This window comes from Aegilops tauschii, chromosome 3 (genome assembly GCF_002575655.3).
Source record: "Aegilops tauschii subsp. strangulata cultivar AL8/78 chromosome 3, Aet v6.0, whole genome shotgun sequence".
Classification (NCBI taxonomy): Eukaryota; Viridiplantae; Streptophyta; class Magnoliopsida; order Poales; family Poaceae; genus Aegilops; species Aegilops tauschii.
The window spans coordinates 23,633,693-23,650,722 of record NC_053037.3 but is presented as its reverse complement, the minus strand read 5'-3'; the positions used below and the strand labels follow the sequence as shown (position 1 = coordinate 23,650,722).

The 17,030-nt window shown below is 46.0% G+C and overlaps 2 protein-coding genes across 2 annotated transcripts; both read right to left on the bottom strand.

Moving 5' to 3' along the window:
- Positions 1 to 4,986: 4,986 nt before the first annotated feature.
- Positions 4,987 to 8,036, bottom strand: LOC123497490 (uncharacterized). Its single transcript, XM_073511486.1, has 8 exons — positions 8,005 to 8,036; positions 7,535 to 7,604; positions 6,824 to 7,444; positions 6,370 to 6,737; positions 5,869 to 6,106; positions 5,611 to 5,712; positions 5,371 to 5,535; positions 4,987 to 5,280 (listed from the first exon to the last, which is right to left on the bottom strand). The coding sequence occupies exons 2-8, from the start codon at positions 7,601 to 7,603 to the stop codon at positions 4,987 to 4,989; spliced, it is 1,857 nt and encodes a 618-aa protein (XP_073367587.1). The 5' UTR covers position 7,604; positions 8,005 to 8,036.
- Positions 8,037 to 14,382: 6,346 nt separating this feature from the next.
- LOC109787333 (AP2/ERF and B3 domain-containing protein Os01g0141000) lies at positions 14,383 to 15,973 on the bottom strand. Its single transcript, XM_020345544.4, has one exon. It carries the CDS (start codon positions 15,745 to 15,747, stop codon positions 14,677 to 14,679), a length of 1,071 nt encoding a protein of 356 aa, XP_020201133.1. The 5' UTR covers positions 15,748 to 15,973; the 3' UTR covers positions 14,383 to 14,676.
- Between the last annotated feature and the right edge of the window lie 1,057 nt (positions 15,974 to 17,030).

Genomic DNA, 17,030 nt, shown 5'->3' with positions numbered 1-17,030 from the left:
CCGGAACCCCTCCCCTTTGGTTGCTAGTAGCCCCCCACCCTTGAAGCGAGATGAAATTGTTGAACCTCTTTTGACCCAAGAAGTGAGGCCAACATTGAGCCCGTATACAAACAACCAAGATGAATCTTTGCAAGAGGAAAATGATGAGTATGCGGACGATGACAATGAAGTTGATCTCCATGACAACAATGTGGGTGATCTCGACAAATATCATTTGCAAGAGACAATAGACCATTCCATCCCTTTTTCCCGTGCATATGCATCGGATTCGGATGACGATGGTCCCGATGAACAAGTTGATGCGGAGGGGTTCACGGTGAAGGAGGCCGAAGCTTTCGAGAAGGTATTTGGTCGGGATCATCAGACTACATTGTTCAAGGATGTTAGTCTCGCGGATGAAGCCGTGGTAGATGGTGGCCAATGTGTACCTCTTGGGGTTAGGCCAAGCTCTCACCGTGATTTGGTAGACGACTAGAACCGGATTGCTAAAGGTTCTAAGTTCGACAGCTTGTTGGAATTAAAGATGTGGCTCGACAACTACTCGGTTACGCATTATCGTCCACACAAGGTGGTGAAATCGGATGTCAATGTGCGCTACACGGTTGCATGTGCATGTGAAGATGAAATATGTCCGTGGATTGTGCGTGCAAGACCATGGAAAGGAGGTCCAACTTGGCATGTAGTGAGTTGTGTGCCAACTCACTTGTGCCAAGGCAAAAGGGTGGATGGCAAGATTGTGTCCAAAGACCACAAACAACTCACATCTGAGTTCATCGCTTACAGGCTCTCCAACTCAATATCCACACTTCCAACGATGAGCGTCCAACATGTCATTGATCTTGTGAAAGCCATCTTTCATTACAAGGTGAAATACGGCAAGGCATGGAAGGCGAAGCAAGCCGCATTTAAGATGTTGTATGGTACATGGGAGGAAGCATACAACCGAATCCCTAGGTTGTTGTTAGCCATGGCCGCGACAAACCCGGGCATGGTTCATGTGGTCGAGCCTCATGGGCACCAAACAACGGTTCATGAAGGAAGGAAAGTCAGAGTATTTGGCCGTGCTTTTTGGGCGTTCGAGCAATGTGTGAGGGCTTTCGAACATTGTAGGCCGGTCATCGCAATTGATGGCACGTTCTTGACCGGACAATACAAGGGCACCTTGTTGGTTGCGATAGCAAGTGATGCCAATAACCGGGTGTTGCCATTGGCATTTGCTTTGGTTGAGGTGGAAAACAATGACAACTGGGAGTGGTTTCTGCATCTTCTGAGGACGAAGGTGTTACCCGCTCAAAGGGAAATTTGTGTCATATCGGATCGGAATCAAGGAATTCTTAACGCGGTGGAGATTGACATTCCCGGGCATGCTCCGTTGCACCATCGATGGTGCATGAGGCACTTTTGTTCGAACTTCTATAGGGCATGTGGCCTTAAGGAGTTGGCCGATGATCTTCAAGATTGTTGTCTCGCTTTCTCCGATAAGCGCTTCGCCACTTTGTACAACAAATTGCTCGCACACAAAAAACTTGATCCCGGGGGTCAAGACTTTCTCAATAGGCACATTCAATACCGGAACAAGTGGGCACGTGCTTTTGATGAAGATGGCCGGAGATACGGTCAAATGACAAGCAATATGGCCGAATGCTTCAATAGGGTGCTCAAAGGTGCACGTGGATTACCCGTGACGGCAATAGTTCAATACACATTTGATAAGATGAATGCGTACTTTGTAAAGTACTCGATGGAAACCGATGCACAGATAGCGGGTGAGAACCCACGGAAGTACAAGTACAAGTTCCCACCCAAAGTTGATGAATGGTTGGTATTTCAATCACGGAAGGCGGACTCAGAAGAAGCTATATTATATGACAACGAAGAGTGGAAGTACGAAGTGAAAGAGCCAGGAGGAACCACAAACGATGGCCGGCAACATGGAGGTCGGGCTTTCAAGGTGTCGTTAACACAATGTGATTGCACTTGCGGGAGGCCATTGTTGCTTCATCTCCCATGCTCACACTTGTATACCGCCGGTCGCGTTAGGAATGTGGACATAAATCACCCACGCACCGTGAGGGAGTCGGAGTTCTCAATCATGACGGTCAAGAAAACATGGGCTCCCCGCTTTCACCCATACTTTGACCAATCACAATGGCCGGAGTATCATGGAGTTCAACTATGGCCGGATCCGGAGTTGAAGGTTGTTAAACAGGGTAGACGTAAGACAAAGCGTCTTAGAGGCGACATGGACGGATGGGGCCATGGTGGGCGCCGCGAAGCGGGCAACGACCAATTCCAAGAGCCTCGTGAGAGCTCCCGTTGTGGGGAGTGCAAAGGTCATGGCCACAACAAAAGAAAATGTACGAAACCAAGGAAAAGGTCCAAGAAAAATTATGCAAGCACAAGCCAACAAGGAGCTACACAAGGGAGCCAACCAAGTGGTAGCCAACCTAGTGGTAGCCAACCTAGTGGTAGCCAACAAGTGCCAAGCCAACCAAGTGGTAGCCAACCTAGTGGTAGCCAACAAGTGCCAAGGCAACCAAGTGGTAGCCAACAAGTGCCTAGCCAACCAAGTGTTAGCCAAAGAGGATCTAGGCAACAAAGAGGTCGGCAACTTGGACTTACAAGAGGCCATGGTGGTGGTAGAGCTCGTGGTGGTGGTCTAGGCCGTGGTGGTGGTAATGGCCGTGGTGATGGTCTCGGCCTTGGTGATGGTCTTGGCCTTGGTGGTGGACTTGGCCGTGGTGATGGACAAGGGAAAGTTCGTTATAGAGGAATGTTTGGATACCTAGATGGACCGTTTCCGTATGTTCCTCACTAACTATAATGTATCATATGTTCTTGTTTTTTCATATGTTCTTCTTTTTCATATGTGCTTCCATTTGTTCTTATTGTCCTTACTAACCATTATGTTTCACTCATTGTAGGTATGGCGGCTTCCCAACCCAACAAACCAACGATGAAGGAGGATGGCGAAGATGAGATGGCGGGATGGTGGGAGAAGGCTGCGAAGAAGCTTAGAGAGGAGGATGCAGCCAAGCTAAAGAAGAAGAAGGAAGAGGAGCTTGAGAAGGAGAGGAAGCGAAAACAGACTGCGGCAAATGCGATGCGCGCTAGGGAGCAAGCGTTGATGAGGAAAGTTGAGGAGGCACAGAAGAAGCGTCAACAGGATTTTGAAGAAAGAACCATGAAGCTTTGGGCAATTGCAGCTGAAAAAGAAGAGAGGGACAATCAGATATTCATGGAGAGGGTGGTTAAGGAGGCTCACCTTATAAGAAAAAGGGAGGAGGAAGAGGAAGAAGAGAGGAAGAAGAAGAAGGGAAAGGGGCCTTGCTCTACGCAATAGAGCTATGTCATCCTCTTCGATTTGGTTGTGAACTACTATGTCTCCTCTTCGATTTGGTTGTGAACTACTATGTGCCGTGAACTACTATGTCTCCTCCTCGATTTTGTTGTAAGAACTACTATGTGCCGTGAACTACTATGTCTCCTCCTCGATTTGGTTGTAAGAACTACTATGTGTCGTGAAGTACTATGTGTTATGAACTACTATGTGTCGTGAAGTACTTCGTGCATATGTTCTTTTCACATTTGTTTGCTTGCTACGTATCAATCCTACTTCACATCTGGGCGCTGCAATCTACAGTTGTTACTTACTATGTTTGCATATGCTAAAAAATTCACTAAGTCCAAGTGCAACGCCTAGCATCTGGGCGCTGCAATCTACCGTGTGGCGCCTAGCTGCTAGGCGCTGCACAGGTCTGTAGCTATCCAGACAGCAACAAAAGGTATGGCAAGTTACAGACCTGTGCAGCGCCTAGCCTGGAGGCGCCACACTCTACAGTGCAGCGCCTGGCAGCTAGGCGTTGCACAGTAGAGTGTGGCGCCTCCAGGCTAGGCGCTGCACAGGTCTGTAGCTATCCAGACAGCAACAGAAGGTATGGCAAGTTACAGACCTGTGCAGCGCCTAGCCTGGAGGCGCCACACTCTACAGTGCAGCGCCTGGCAGCTAGGCGTTGCACAGTATAGTGTGGCGCCCCCGAGCTAGGTGCTGCACAAACACTTAGCGAATTTTTTGCCTCAAACTGGAGGCCTACCTTCTGTGGATCTCTGGATAGCTACAGACCTGTGCAGCGCCTAGCCTGGAGGCGCCACACTCTACAGTGCAGCGCCCGGCAGCTAGGCGTTGCACAGTAGAGTGTGGCGCCTCCAGGCTAGGCGCTGCACAGGTCTGTAGCTATCCAGACAGCAACAGAAGGTATGGCAAGTTACAGACCTGTGCAGCGCCTAGCCTGGAGGCACCACACTCTACAGTGCAGCGCCTGGCAGCTAGGCGTTGCACAGTATAGTGTGGCGCCCCCGAGCTAGGCGCTGCACAAACACTTAGTGAATTTTTTGCCTCAAACTGGAGGCCTACCTTCTGTGGCTCTCTGGATAGCTACAGACCTGTGCAGCGCCTAGCCTGGAGGCGCCACACTCTACAGTGCAGCGCCCGACAGCTAGGCGTTGCACAGTAGAGTGTGGCGCCTCCAGGCTAGGCGCTGCACAGGTCTGTAGCTATCCAGACAGCAACAGAAGGTATGGCAAGTTACAGACCTGTGCAGCGCCTAGCCTGGAGGCGCCACACTCTACAGTGCAGCGCCTGGCATCTAGGCGTTGCACAGTATAGTGTGGCGCCTCCAGGCTAGGCGCTGCACAAACACTTAGCGAATTTTTTTGCCTCAAACTGGAGGCGCCACACTCTACTGGGTCATTTTCAGCCACAGTTCAACAATTCGTATAATAAACATTAAGGTTCAAAAAGGGTACACCACAGACATCATTTCTTAGAAAGGACCATCACAATAAGTTCAAGTTTAACATAGAGCTACCACCACTCCAAGTTCAACGACATAACAAATTCCACATTACTAATAGCTACGACCACTCCAAGTTCAACGACATAACAAATTCCACTCTAAGTTCAACATTATAAAAAAAAGACGATGACTAGTGCTTTCCGCGCTTGCTGGCTCCTCCCCCCCTCTTGACGCTTATCTTCTTCACCTTCCTAGGAAGAGGAACCCGCTCCGGCTCCGGCTTCGGCTCCGGTTCGTCCATGTCATCTACATAGTCATCCAAATAGTCATCCAAAGCCGCCATCCGCGAGGTGCCGACCGTCCTTTTGCCTCTTTGGCCTCTTTGGGTGAAGTCTTCAGGTGTGTACTTGTTGATTCCCGTCCTAGGCTTCAACTCGTATGCAGACCGAGCCTGGTACGTCCCCACGGTCATATCATCAGCAACCTATGCATCAACAGAAAGATATGGAAAGACCGTGTGTGAGGATATAGTTAGCAATGCATCAACAAATGGATATATATCGTCATGACATACCTCTTGGGTGACCACACCCACGTCCTCATCCTCGAAAGGTTCACCATGGCCCTGCCCCAAAGCGGGATCTAATGGTGTCGCCGACCTAGACCGTTCTGGTGATACATAATCGGGGTCACAACAACCGAAAAGGTTTGATAGCCGCCTTAAATTTTGGCCCTGGCGCTGCAACATGTACAAGTGAATGAGACATGGAACGTAGCAACAAATGTTAAGTGCTAGTTTGAAGGAGATGTGAACCTTAATGAATGCTCGAAGTGCACCTTCCCCATCGCTTTTGCCAGCCGGGATTGTTTCCAGAATAGTCACGGTCTCATCAGCTGCTTTCTTGATCTGGGCACGCTATGAACAGAAACGGTATCAAAGTGTTAGGCAAGCTAAGATGTGAATAGTGCGAATGGAAAAGCAAAAAGGGCTAACCACAAAGTTCATCATTGGAGTTGAAGGGATCACTGAGTTGCCTTTCCTGACTAATGCGTTGTACTGGTGCTGGGCTACCTCATCAAAAACGGTGGGTTCTTCCAGAATCTCCTCAGCATACGCCGGCTTGCATACCTCCACGCGGGTACTTGCAAGAAACCATGTGAGATAGTTGTTGAACGCGATCGGGCAGTGCTCACGAAGCTGGGCTCGTTTTTCAGCCCTTGCTTGCTCCACACTAAGAGCGAACTGCACGACATACTTCCTGTGATGCTTGGCCCAATCCTTGATCTTCCGCTGCTTTTTTCTATCCAACCTGCAAGTTAGAAACAGAATATTAGCATCATCGAAACCGTTGAGAAGCTGCTAAGTGCTCAAGGTTAATTATATCTTACGCGTGTAGCAACTTGTCCGTGTCCTCCCACTCCGGCGGGTGTGGCTGGAACAAACCAAACTGGCGGAACACTCGATGTGGCAGGTGAAGCTCAACCGCCCAGTTGCATATCAGTGGGCACCGCATATGCCAGAGATCCCTATCCCTAGTGCACATCGGATTCAGCCCGAACTCTATAGGGTTACCAAAGCTCTCTCCTTTTCCATACGGCTCCCATTCCACCTGCAAAATGGGATTGAATGCAAAATTGATATCGAGTTACGATACAAGCATGATAATCACTTATGCAATGTCGGTTCACCTGCTCAGGCGTGATCGCGTCCAGCTCGCTCTTGTACAACTTGTACATTACCGAGGGATCATCTGTCATCTCATTTAACACATCCCACTTGTAAGCCCAAGTGGGGAGCCGTAGTGGGTCGTCTTTGTCGTCCCAATCCTCGTACTTCACGGTCTTCGGTCGTCCAACCGGCAAACGCTCCCAGCTCCATATGGAAAGTGCGAGCAGACAACCACCAATACCTCCAGTGTGCCTACAACAGGCTTCGTCCAACTGCACATAAAAGAGAACATGGTCAAATTTGCCGCAAGAGTGCATTGATAATGTATCAATGAAGTGAAAAGGAAACAACTTCATACCTGTCGATACAAGTAAGCCAGTGTCGCCGAACCCCAACTCCATTTGCTATCGAAGACGGTCAACGCCTTCAGCCACATCCATGGAGCATTCTTGCATGTGCCATCAGCAAACATAGTCCTGGATATCACGTACCACATGTAGACACGAGCATATGTCTTCACCATGTCCTCATTAGCATCCTCAGGGAAAGTACTGAAGTTTGATGATATCCACGTGAAAGTAGCGCCCGCTGCGACTCTTTCCTTCTTCTTATCTTCTGCTTCTGGTTCCCGAGGCTCCGGAGGAACCATACCGATAAGGGCATGCATCTGCGCGCGCCACCCATCAGAATCGGTGTTCATACATAAAGGATTGCCATCGATAGGAAGACCGGTGATCATAGCAATATCCTGCAGCGTCACGGTCATCTCCCCGGTCCGAAGATGGAAAGTGTGTGTCTCCGGCCTCCAATGATCAATAAGCGCGGTGAGTGCTGCAGCATTGTTGGGTGGCGTCGACCGGCGGACCAACTGAATGAAAGGGAGAAGTCCTGCCTCCCTTACATACGGTGTGTACCGCTCATCATAGCGCATCCATCCAAGGGTGATCCCGTGAGACCGAAGCTTCAGAGGTGCAAGCTCCTACAAACAAACAAATCATAACATTACATATGGGGCATTTGTGTTTGAAAAAAATACGAAATTCATAACACCGGCCACTTTCAGTATTACCCGCTGCTCCACCGACATAGCGTACGACCGGTGTTGTTTGTCCCAATGATCATCGAGAAGCCAAACCATCCTAACAATTTCAACAAAGCATTCTTGTCAACACGATTATCTTTTCAATTCAAAAAAACTAAAGTAGGCCTACTACATGCAAGATTCAAAGCATATGTATCCAAAGCATTTTTCTCAATAGGAGTATAATTCAAAGCATATGTATCCAAAACTAAACTAGGCCTACTTCATACAAATAACTTTTCCATAGAAATAACATGTCAATCTATATATCCAACCATATCTTTTCAATAAAATAAAATACACTAGGGTTCCACAAATCAAACAAACAAGGGTTGTAATACATGCAAATTTCTAATACATGCAAGATTCATATCTAATCAAATCAAACAAGGATTCCCCAAATCTTCGAAATACCATATTTTTGTATGGATAGAAAGAAGGGGATCGGAGGAGAGTACCTTCTAGGATGGATTGGTGAAGAAATGCACGGATCAAATCGTCCGATCTTAAGGATTTGGGAGAGGGGATTGAGAGGGGGAGAGGAGGAAGCCGCCCGCGCTGTTCTGTAACTCCTGGAACGAATGGGTGGGGTGGGGGGAGGGGGAGCGGGCGGCTGCCATCTAAGTCACAGTGCAGCGCCTACGGGCTAGGCGCTGCACATTACATGTGTGGCGCCTACCTCGTAGGCGCTGCACTGCTGGGTCCGGGGCCCAGGGATGCCACGGTGGACTTGAGTGCAACGCCCCCGAGCTAGGCGCTGCACCGTTGGGTGTGGCGCCGGCGTGGCGGGCGCTGCACAAAAAGGTCAGGGGAGTGAAATAGTTTCACGGTCAGTTCATTCTGTGAATTGATTTCGTTCCGATGTCAAAATTGTCAAATTTGCCTTGACATGCACACAGGAGTAGTAGTAATACTAGCTGCCTGTACGTTTTGGGCATGGATTGCCTGGCCGCATTGGTGAATATGCACCGGTAGTGCATAAATGTTCTGAGCAAGCATTGGTGAGGTGGCCAGAGCCCAGACATGACGATGCATGCATGAGAGTATTGGCCTAGCATTTGCCTAGAATAGGATGTACTAACAGAGGTGAGTAAACGTTTTCCTCTTTTCTCCGAAAGCAAGACTTAAGGGGTTATTTGATTTGAGACTAAGTTTGTCAACTGTTGTCACATTTAAGATTAGACAAATTTGACCAACTTAGATGGGTGTTTGGTTCAAGCATCACTTTAGGCAAGCCACACTAGGGTCGCACATCACATACACTTAAAAAGTGTGGCAAAATTCCCGTAGGCTTGCCAACTTGTTGCTCTCATTCTAAAGAACTTTACTTTAGACAAGTTTAACAACATTATGTGGCTAAGTCTGGCATTGCTAGCCTCAGAAAAAGAAGCTCATATTGTTCTTTTGCGAGGGTGAAATAGTTTTATTCCATAGGTGCAGCGTTACCAGCTGGCAAAAGCTCAGCGATACAAGGTGGGCAATTATGTAGCCAGCACGATGTGCTACACTCTACTCTCCCGAAATTTGCCAGACGATCTACTACTCTGTTTTGGTCTCTTGTAATTTTCATAGGAATAAACTCTCTACCAACTAAGAGAAACTTAATCTCCAAAACTGAACTACTATATGCCGATCGATCAAGAATATCGGAGGACAGCGAAAGCGCCATCGAAGAGTCGGACTGCATAACCACCGGAAGATCTGGTCGCTCCAAGGTAAGCGTGAGCCCCTCTCTTATTGCATGTAACTCCGCTTCGAGAGCCACATTGCAAAAAAAGAGGCATCTATAAGCAGCGAAAATTATGCTTCCATCGGACTGTACGAGCACCATCCCTGATCCCGCTGACCCATTCGAAAAAAACGAGCCATCAACCAGAAGGGCGCATATTCACTAATCGTCTCATGCACTTTTGCCAATACTACATCACTGTTGTCTTTTTTGCAAATAACATAGTCGTGGCCCGCGTGTCTCGTCCTGCCGTCCCGGCCCTCGCCTCACTCCTCAATCCTCACTCCCCAGAATCCCAAAATCCCTTCATCGCAGTCGCCCCTTGCCTCACTCGCCTCGCCCGTGGCTCGCCGTCGCCAGCTCTTCATGGCATGGGGGTCACCCCTATTACAGAAATAGTCTTTCGTGCCGTTTTTTATACTGCCTTCGTCCGAGAAACCTCAGCTTTTTCGGACGGAGGGAGTATAAAGGAAACGCGTCATTCCGTTCCCCAACGGTTCTCCTCGTGCACTGCCCCGACTGTGGGCGCAAGGCAAGGTGAAGTGTCTCTCTCTCTTGCTCTTATGCACGCAGGAGTGTAGTACTGCTCGTGTACATTATTAGCAGGCCGCATTGGTGAACACGGAGCATGGATGAAAGTGAGAAGGGCAAGTAGGTTGTCGTATTGGCCTAGTACTGCTCCAAAAGTGGAGATGGCCTATATTGGCCAAACCTAGATAGATGAGAGTAAAATATGTCTCAGTGTAGTACCAAAAGCAGCATGGCATGGCCTGTGACCGTACGCACGGAAGACGCCACCACCTATACATATGGATAGGTAGTACAACTGTACTGCTAGTAGATCGACGCAGTGACTGTGACCGCGGTACATCCTCTTGAATTTTTCTGTCCGCCGCTGTAGCTACAGTGAGTCTGAGCCCTTGTCGTATACGCCCGTCTGGTACTTATCAGAAAAGGACAAGCCTGACCCACACTAATTGCTACGTGTACACCGTCCCATTACTCCAGCGGTCAGTCCTGCGAGACACTTACATAACGTACCGGTAGCTGCTGAGATTCATGTCATCCTGTGGGAGGAGAGAGCAGTGTGCTTCTTTTTTTCTCTTATACTCCCTCCATTCCACAATGTAGTGCCCCCGCGCTCTCGGAATCAAAGTTTGACCGTAAATTTAACCAACGAGACCGACTGCGGCGGAAGCAAAAATTATATCACCGAATTCATATTGAAAATACGAATTCAATGGTATATTTTTTGTTCCGGCCGCAGTCGGTCTCGGTAGTTAAATTTATGGTCAAACTTGAATCTCAGGAAATGCGGGCGCACTACATTATGAAATGAAGGGAGTATATGCTCAATTGAGTAGCAGTAAACGACGGCGAAAAAAAGAAAAGAGAAATGGTAAATGCTACTCCCTCTGATCCCATATTAATTAGTAGTACAACATCTATACAATGTGAGCAAGACAATGTATAGAGGCTGCGCCAACTAATTTGGATAGGAGAAGTAGTAAAAACACATTGACGCAGTTGGTTCAACTACATATGTGTTTATGCACAGTTTGTTTGAATGTCTTTTATCTGAAATATTTTTTTCTTTGAACCATAGACGGGTACCAGAGCTTGTATCAATCATAAAGTGGTAACAGTGTGCTGCTTTCAACAAGACTCGAAAGAAAGGAAAATACAAACATGTCCCTATTTCTTTTAGAACGTACCCTAAATTGAGTTCAAAATCGGGTCCAAATTGCATCCTCTGCTCATATACACCCTTGACATCACCGACACCACTTGGGATGGCAAGATCGCCGCCACGCCATAGCAAATTGGAGCCAAAAAAAGGGTTTGGTGGACTCCATGCCTAAACAGCTCTGCCTCCTATAAAGGCTCCATATTTGGAGAAAGAAGATGAGCGGGCGCCGATGAGCTGCGGGCATCGATGATCCAATAGGCCACCCTTTGGCCAGAAGATACACTAGAGATGCATTGAAGACCGACTTTCGATTGCCACTTGCCGAAGACCACAACAAGTGTTTTAGTTCCTCTGCAATCGCCGATGTAGGTGAGTTACTCTCCAGTCGCCAGGATCTCGAGTTCCACCTCCCAGGAAGGCCCTGACCTAGCGAGCTTATTTAGGGAAACACCGGTTTTGCTTCCTCAGGTTGCACACAGTAGGAAGGCCACTGATAGTCACCGCGCACAGCTCAAATACGACGATGGCATGCTCCCACTCCAACATGACAATATATGCCCTAAATGCAAGACTCTGGCTAGACCTGATATGTACACATCTTACCCGTGCTCCTTTTCCTTCTCTTCGCCGGCAAGCAGAGCAGATAGGGAATTGGGTCGACCACTGTACATAAGTGACTCTCAACGGGGAACCCTAGAGGAGAAGAGATAAGGAGCAAAAAGAACACTTAGCCTATGATCGAAGCGGGTTCTAAACTATGGAACCTACAAAGTGAAACATTCTTTTCCAACAAATTGAAATGATCTGACGAAAATCGCGTGTACAACGTCTACGCAATAATTTAAATCCCGGTTATCACGGTGAGGTCCAACCTTTTATGCTAACTATAGTGGAAGCTAATATGAATCCCTATTAATATTTCGATGCAATAAAATGATTGAGACCACATGAGTTGCAGAATTCTCCCATCTTTGTGAGAGGAACATGTACCGCTTTGTTAGAACACCACTAACTAACAAGATAACTGCAGATATAAGAGACCATAACAAAAACAATAATTGTTTCACCACAAACATCCTTAATTAAGAAATATATGGCCGTTGAAGCCGAAAAAATGAGGACTTTTCATCGTTTTTCTCATAATCTAGGCCTATATAATAGATGTAAATGTGCCTTTTCATGAAGTTAAATAACTATATGGATGTTGAAGCAGAAAACATGAGGTATTTTCACGATTTTTCTCATAATCTAAGCCTATATAATAGATGTAAATGTGTCTTTTCATGAAGTTAAATATCTATATGGATGTTGAAGCAGAAAAAATGAGGTCTTTTCAGGGGTTTTTTCATGTCTTAATCTCTATGGGTGTTGGAAGTGAAAGGATGCCAAGATATTTCACCAGTTGAAGCTGGGATGTTTCATTGTACGTATATGCCTTTTTATTTTGTGCCATTTGTAGCTTCTGTGTGTCATAGATCAAGGGTCCAAGTGGTGTCTAGCTTGTCTATAACTGTGGCCCTATTATTGATGCTGCATTGCGGGTCCTGCATACAACATCCCAGCAATATCTGTGTAGACTTAAGCTTAACTGAATGCAATGTTGAGTGAGTACAATGAACCTACCTAGTAGTTCCTGCTCATGCAAGTTGGCTGCTGTTATTGCATATCGATCTGCAAGTTGCCTAGCTAAATAGCAAATTAAAGTGGGCGTACAATATTACTATGAATTGGTCCCCATCCTTTCCTTAAAAAATATATATACCACTTGTGGATTGGTATTTAAATTTTTTTTGATAGTCAGCAATCATGACATGTCCATTTAGCAATGGGTACGATCTCTACCATATTGTCTCCAATATAACTCAGACTGTTTGTTGAGATATTTATGACTCCTGGATGTTAACATATCTTCAGATCACATAATTGACACATATATTGGAATAAAGCAGAGATGTGACATCTATCTGAAACAACATAATGGAGCCTATCTAAGTATAGATACAAAGAAAAATACTTGTGTGATCGTTTCGGACACATTTGTGTATCAAAAGATCCTCAAAAGCCATATTTGTCTGCAAAACATGATTGACCATGTGCAACCGTAAAAGAAAGCACAGAAATATGACCAACTGTGCATGCACAATACAGAAAATTAACCGGCTGCAACTACAACAAACCTTGTTGCTTTTGTCCAATGTACTTGATTATGGTTTGTTCATTTTTTGCATGTGAACATATTATAACATGAGTACATCCATGACTTCAGTACATTATTCTAAATTTATAGTGTGTGTAAATTAAACTTTGTTCATGCATCTATTAAAATAAGAAAATGACATTTAATCAGCACGGTGTGTTACTTAGGCCAAGAATGCTAAATTTAAAGCAGAGATAGAAGCTTTCATATATTGATGTGAAATACCTTGATCAGAAATTTAAGTGAGGTTCTTATGAAATAAGTAGATACGAATAACTGACCTAGCTAGGTTCCTACTTACTACCCATTGTTCTAGTCTCTGTTAGATAAGGTTATTTGCATGAAAATCATTTATAGAAAAACAGTACTTCACATATCATGTTTTAAAGCACATACATGCCTTTCCCGCAAAAAATCATATACATACCTCTTGGATACCAGGTATATATTACTTCTTACAAAACATGAGAAAGCAATGGAGAAATTTAGCTATGTGAGCGAACTAATCAAGTCAACTATAACACAATCCAAGACCAACAACAATTAAAATCAAATATATTACTTCTTACTTGTATGCATGCAAACACAGATGGTATTCAATCTTTTTTTCTTCGAATAAATCTCTTATGGCTCAGTTTTAGGTAGTCATCAATATACTTCTCCGCAGTCGTATATATGCTGTTTACACTAAAACAAATCTGCTCAATAACAATGTGGTCAGATTGTTACATAACTCAAAGCTCAGAAACAAAGTAGGGATTCATATAAACCTAAGTGTCCCTTAGTAGTATATTCATAGTTTGGTAAAGCTTCTGATCATTTTAAAGAAGTGCAGTAGATTGATGTAATATTATAATTTCAACAAACAAATTGAGACTATAAATTAAGCTAGCAAGATCTTAAACAATAGGGTGAGTGAGATGTTCAATCATATCCAAGATCCACTGAAGCAAGATATAGCAACATATGCCAAAAATGAATGCAAATGAAGATAAAACTGACAAATTTAGCCATGTGAGTGTAACACAATCCATGACCTGCAGCAAGCAATTCAATTATTTGTCATGTGTAAGCTCTCAATGCCCATAATTTTCCACGCATGTATGGAAAATACTGATTTAGCAATGGTTTCTTATTGCTTGCTTATGTACTTGCTGAAGGATATCAATTGGAGTAGTGAACAAATCTTCATTGAAACATACAGGAAACACATCTCTTAATTAGATGGCAGAATGGAATTTATTGATGTGTCAAGGTGATAGTACATATATAGATATATATATGCAACAACATCGTAGGATTATTATGATCTGTCTAGCTAGAATTCCTAGTGGTGTACACACACATAATTACATACAACTCATTCTGCAATTGGACTTAAGAACGAGTTCTACGCAAAATTCAGGAATAAAATTATTCTAATTCACAAACAGATCAACATATATCATGCATGTAACAACGAGAAGAAAGAGGGAGGAGAACCGGAGAGGAATATAGAGCTGTATGTGCAGATGCTATAAGACGATGGCACCTAGGGCAGGAGAGTGCTGGCTGTGTGCCACGCATTGCCTCTTGAACAACTCCTGCTCCGCTGGCGCTGCTCGCCCCCTCTTCTCTCCGGCGATGTCGACGCCAAACAGCCTCACGACACGGACTTGTTCTCCATTAGCTGCCTCTGCCACAGGCGGCGACGCCGTTGCGGCGCCGCCGTCAGCGGGGCAGCTCGCCATCGTCTTGTTCTTCTTGCAGTCGATGAAGAACTGCTTCTCCTGACCGTATGCCGAGCACGAGAACACGATGGAGTCGCCGGCACCGAGGCCCTTCTCCCGGACGAAGCGGCTCCAACCCTTGGTGAGGACGTAGCTCTGGCTGCTGTTCCAGTACGAGTACCGGAACCTCCACACTTTCCCCTCGCCGTCCTCGAAGTTGAGCAGCACCCCCTTGCCGGTGGTGGTCGTCGTCTCCGGCGTGCGCTTCAGGGGGAAGTGCTTCTCGGCGTGCTGCTTCGGCACCACGAGGCGGTTGAGCTTGCCGACGTCGCTCGGGGTCACGGCCTTCTCGAAGAGGGGCTCCCGTGCCCACGACGGCGTCGGCTGCGGGCGGGCCCCCATGCCGCGGCCGCGCCGCAAGCCCTGGCGGAGCTCGTCGGCGTAGGTGTGCTTCCGGAGCATGTCGACGATCTCGGCCTTGGAGTGCGCCGCCAGGAAGGCGAGCTCCGCCTCTGCGGCCGCGGAGGGGAAGTTGGTGGCGGCCTCGCGGCCCCGGTACCGGAGCGCTGCCACGTCGTAGGCGCGCGCCGCAGAGTCCTCGTCCGGGAACGTGCCGAGCCAGACGCGAGCGTGGCGCTCGTAGATCTGGGCGCCCCACCGCCCGTTGGGCTGCGGCACAACCCCCTTGAACCGCGACGACGCCGACTGCGCCGATGCCGACCGCGAGGTCACCGACTCGTCGGCGATGGCGACAGGTAGGCTCGGCGCAGTCGGCGGCCGTCCGCCGACGCCTGACTCCGTCGTGGCTGTGGACACGGCCCCGGAAGAGTACTGGGAGGAGTGTTCCCCCGTGGAGCTCAGGATCTCCACCCCCATGGCTGGTTGCTTTTCTGTGGCTGGTTTCTTGGCCTGGTGTTCTCTGGTGTGTGTGTCTGTGTGCTTGTGTGGGCTTTGCTGCTAGCTAATCCAAGCCAGGTACATATGGAAATAATGATGTGCTGTTTTTCTTGTGTTGTGGGTGTTTACAGGTTAAGATCGATGAGATGCTGTTCTAGCTAGGGTTGGAGACAATATGATGAGGTGGTTGATGTGGGGTGTGTACACATGTGTTGGCGGTGTATATATAGATAATGTGGTGTTTCTATTTTGGATGGATGCATTTACATGTGTACACGTATTTTGTGGAAGTGGAGTGATATGCTGGCGGCATATTTAGTTTGTGATGGTTAATTTGAAGTGATGGTGGAGATTTTCATGTTTGCACCCTCCAAAAGGTCCATATTACATGTGGTTTTCTAGCGTGTTGTAAGTGGGAGCTAGATATTATTTTATTTTAGCAACTTGGATGTTGATGTATTGGTTTACGATTCAATGTACTTGATGCATGTAGTACAACATGATGTCTGTCTATAACCCACAGGAATGAGTAAATTGTGCATTAAGAATATAATTTTGGTACATTTATATAATGTGCTGGTTTGTTTAAATTCTCATACGTAATGCACAATTAATACAGCAGCTCTGTTACAATAATAACGTCTCGTCGAAATTCTGTATGTGTTGATCGCGATTCCCTGAAAAACTATTTGGATTTTCTTAGACATAAATTGTACCATAGATTTCCTACAATAATAGTTCTTAGAAAGCCAAAAGAAAATGTTTGCCAATCTAAAATAATAGTTTTAAAATTATTTTGTAATTATTTATGTGACAATTCATACAAATATGATTGGTCATAGTCATGCATCCGAGAATGTGAAAAACATATATATCATACATTTTAGTAAACACTGAGTAGTTTTCTCCATTTTTTCCTTCCTTCTTATTAGTCATGCACTTTGTTCTTTCTTGCTAGGACCTTCCTTGGATCTTCCTGGTCTAGAATGAACATGCTTTCACACCTTCACACTATCGATGAATAAAAATATTGATTTGTCTTAAATCTAACCATTTTCAATACATGCTCTCGGCGAGCTAATTTAGTTATTGCAATATTGTTACTATTATAATATTATCTCATTTTGAAATTACTAAATAGATAGATAAATTATTACTTGCTTGAGTTTACTATAAAATTTTATTTTTGGGCATGTGTCAGATTATCTCCTCTTTTATAGTTTGGAAAAAAATATTAGGACTTGCGCACCAAAAAGATGAAC

Bases quoted from the DNA above. Each gene is read 5' to 3' on its own strand.
- LOC123497490 (XM_073511486.1), bottom strand. From the start codon at position 7,603: ATGGTTTGGCTTCTCGATGATCATTGGGACAAACAACACCGGTCGTAC. The intron at 7,445-7,534 runs GTAATACTGAAA...GTTTGTTTGTAG, and splicing joins CTATGTCGGTGGAGCAGCGG to GAGCTTGCACCTCTGAAGCT. The intron at 5,713-5,868 runs GTAGCCCAGCAC...TTCTGTTCATAG, and splicing joins AACCCACCGTTTTTGATGAG to CGTGCCCAGATCAAGAAAGC.
- LOC109787333 (XM_020345544.4), bottom strand. From the start codon at position 15,747: ATGGGGGTGGAGATCCTGAGCTCCACGGGGGAACACTCCTCCCAGTAC.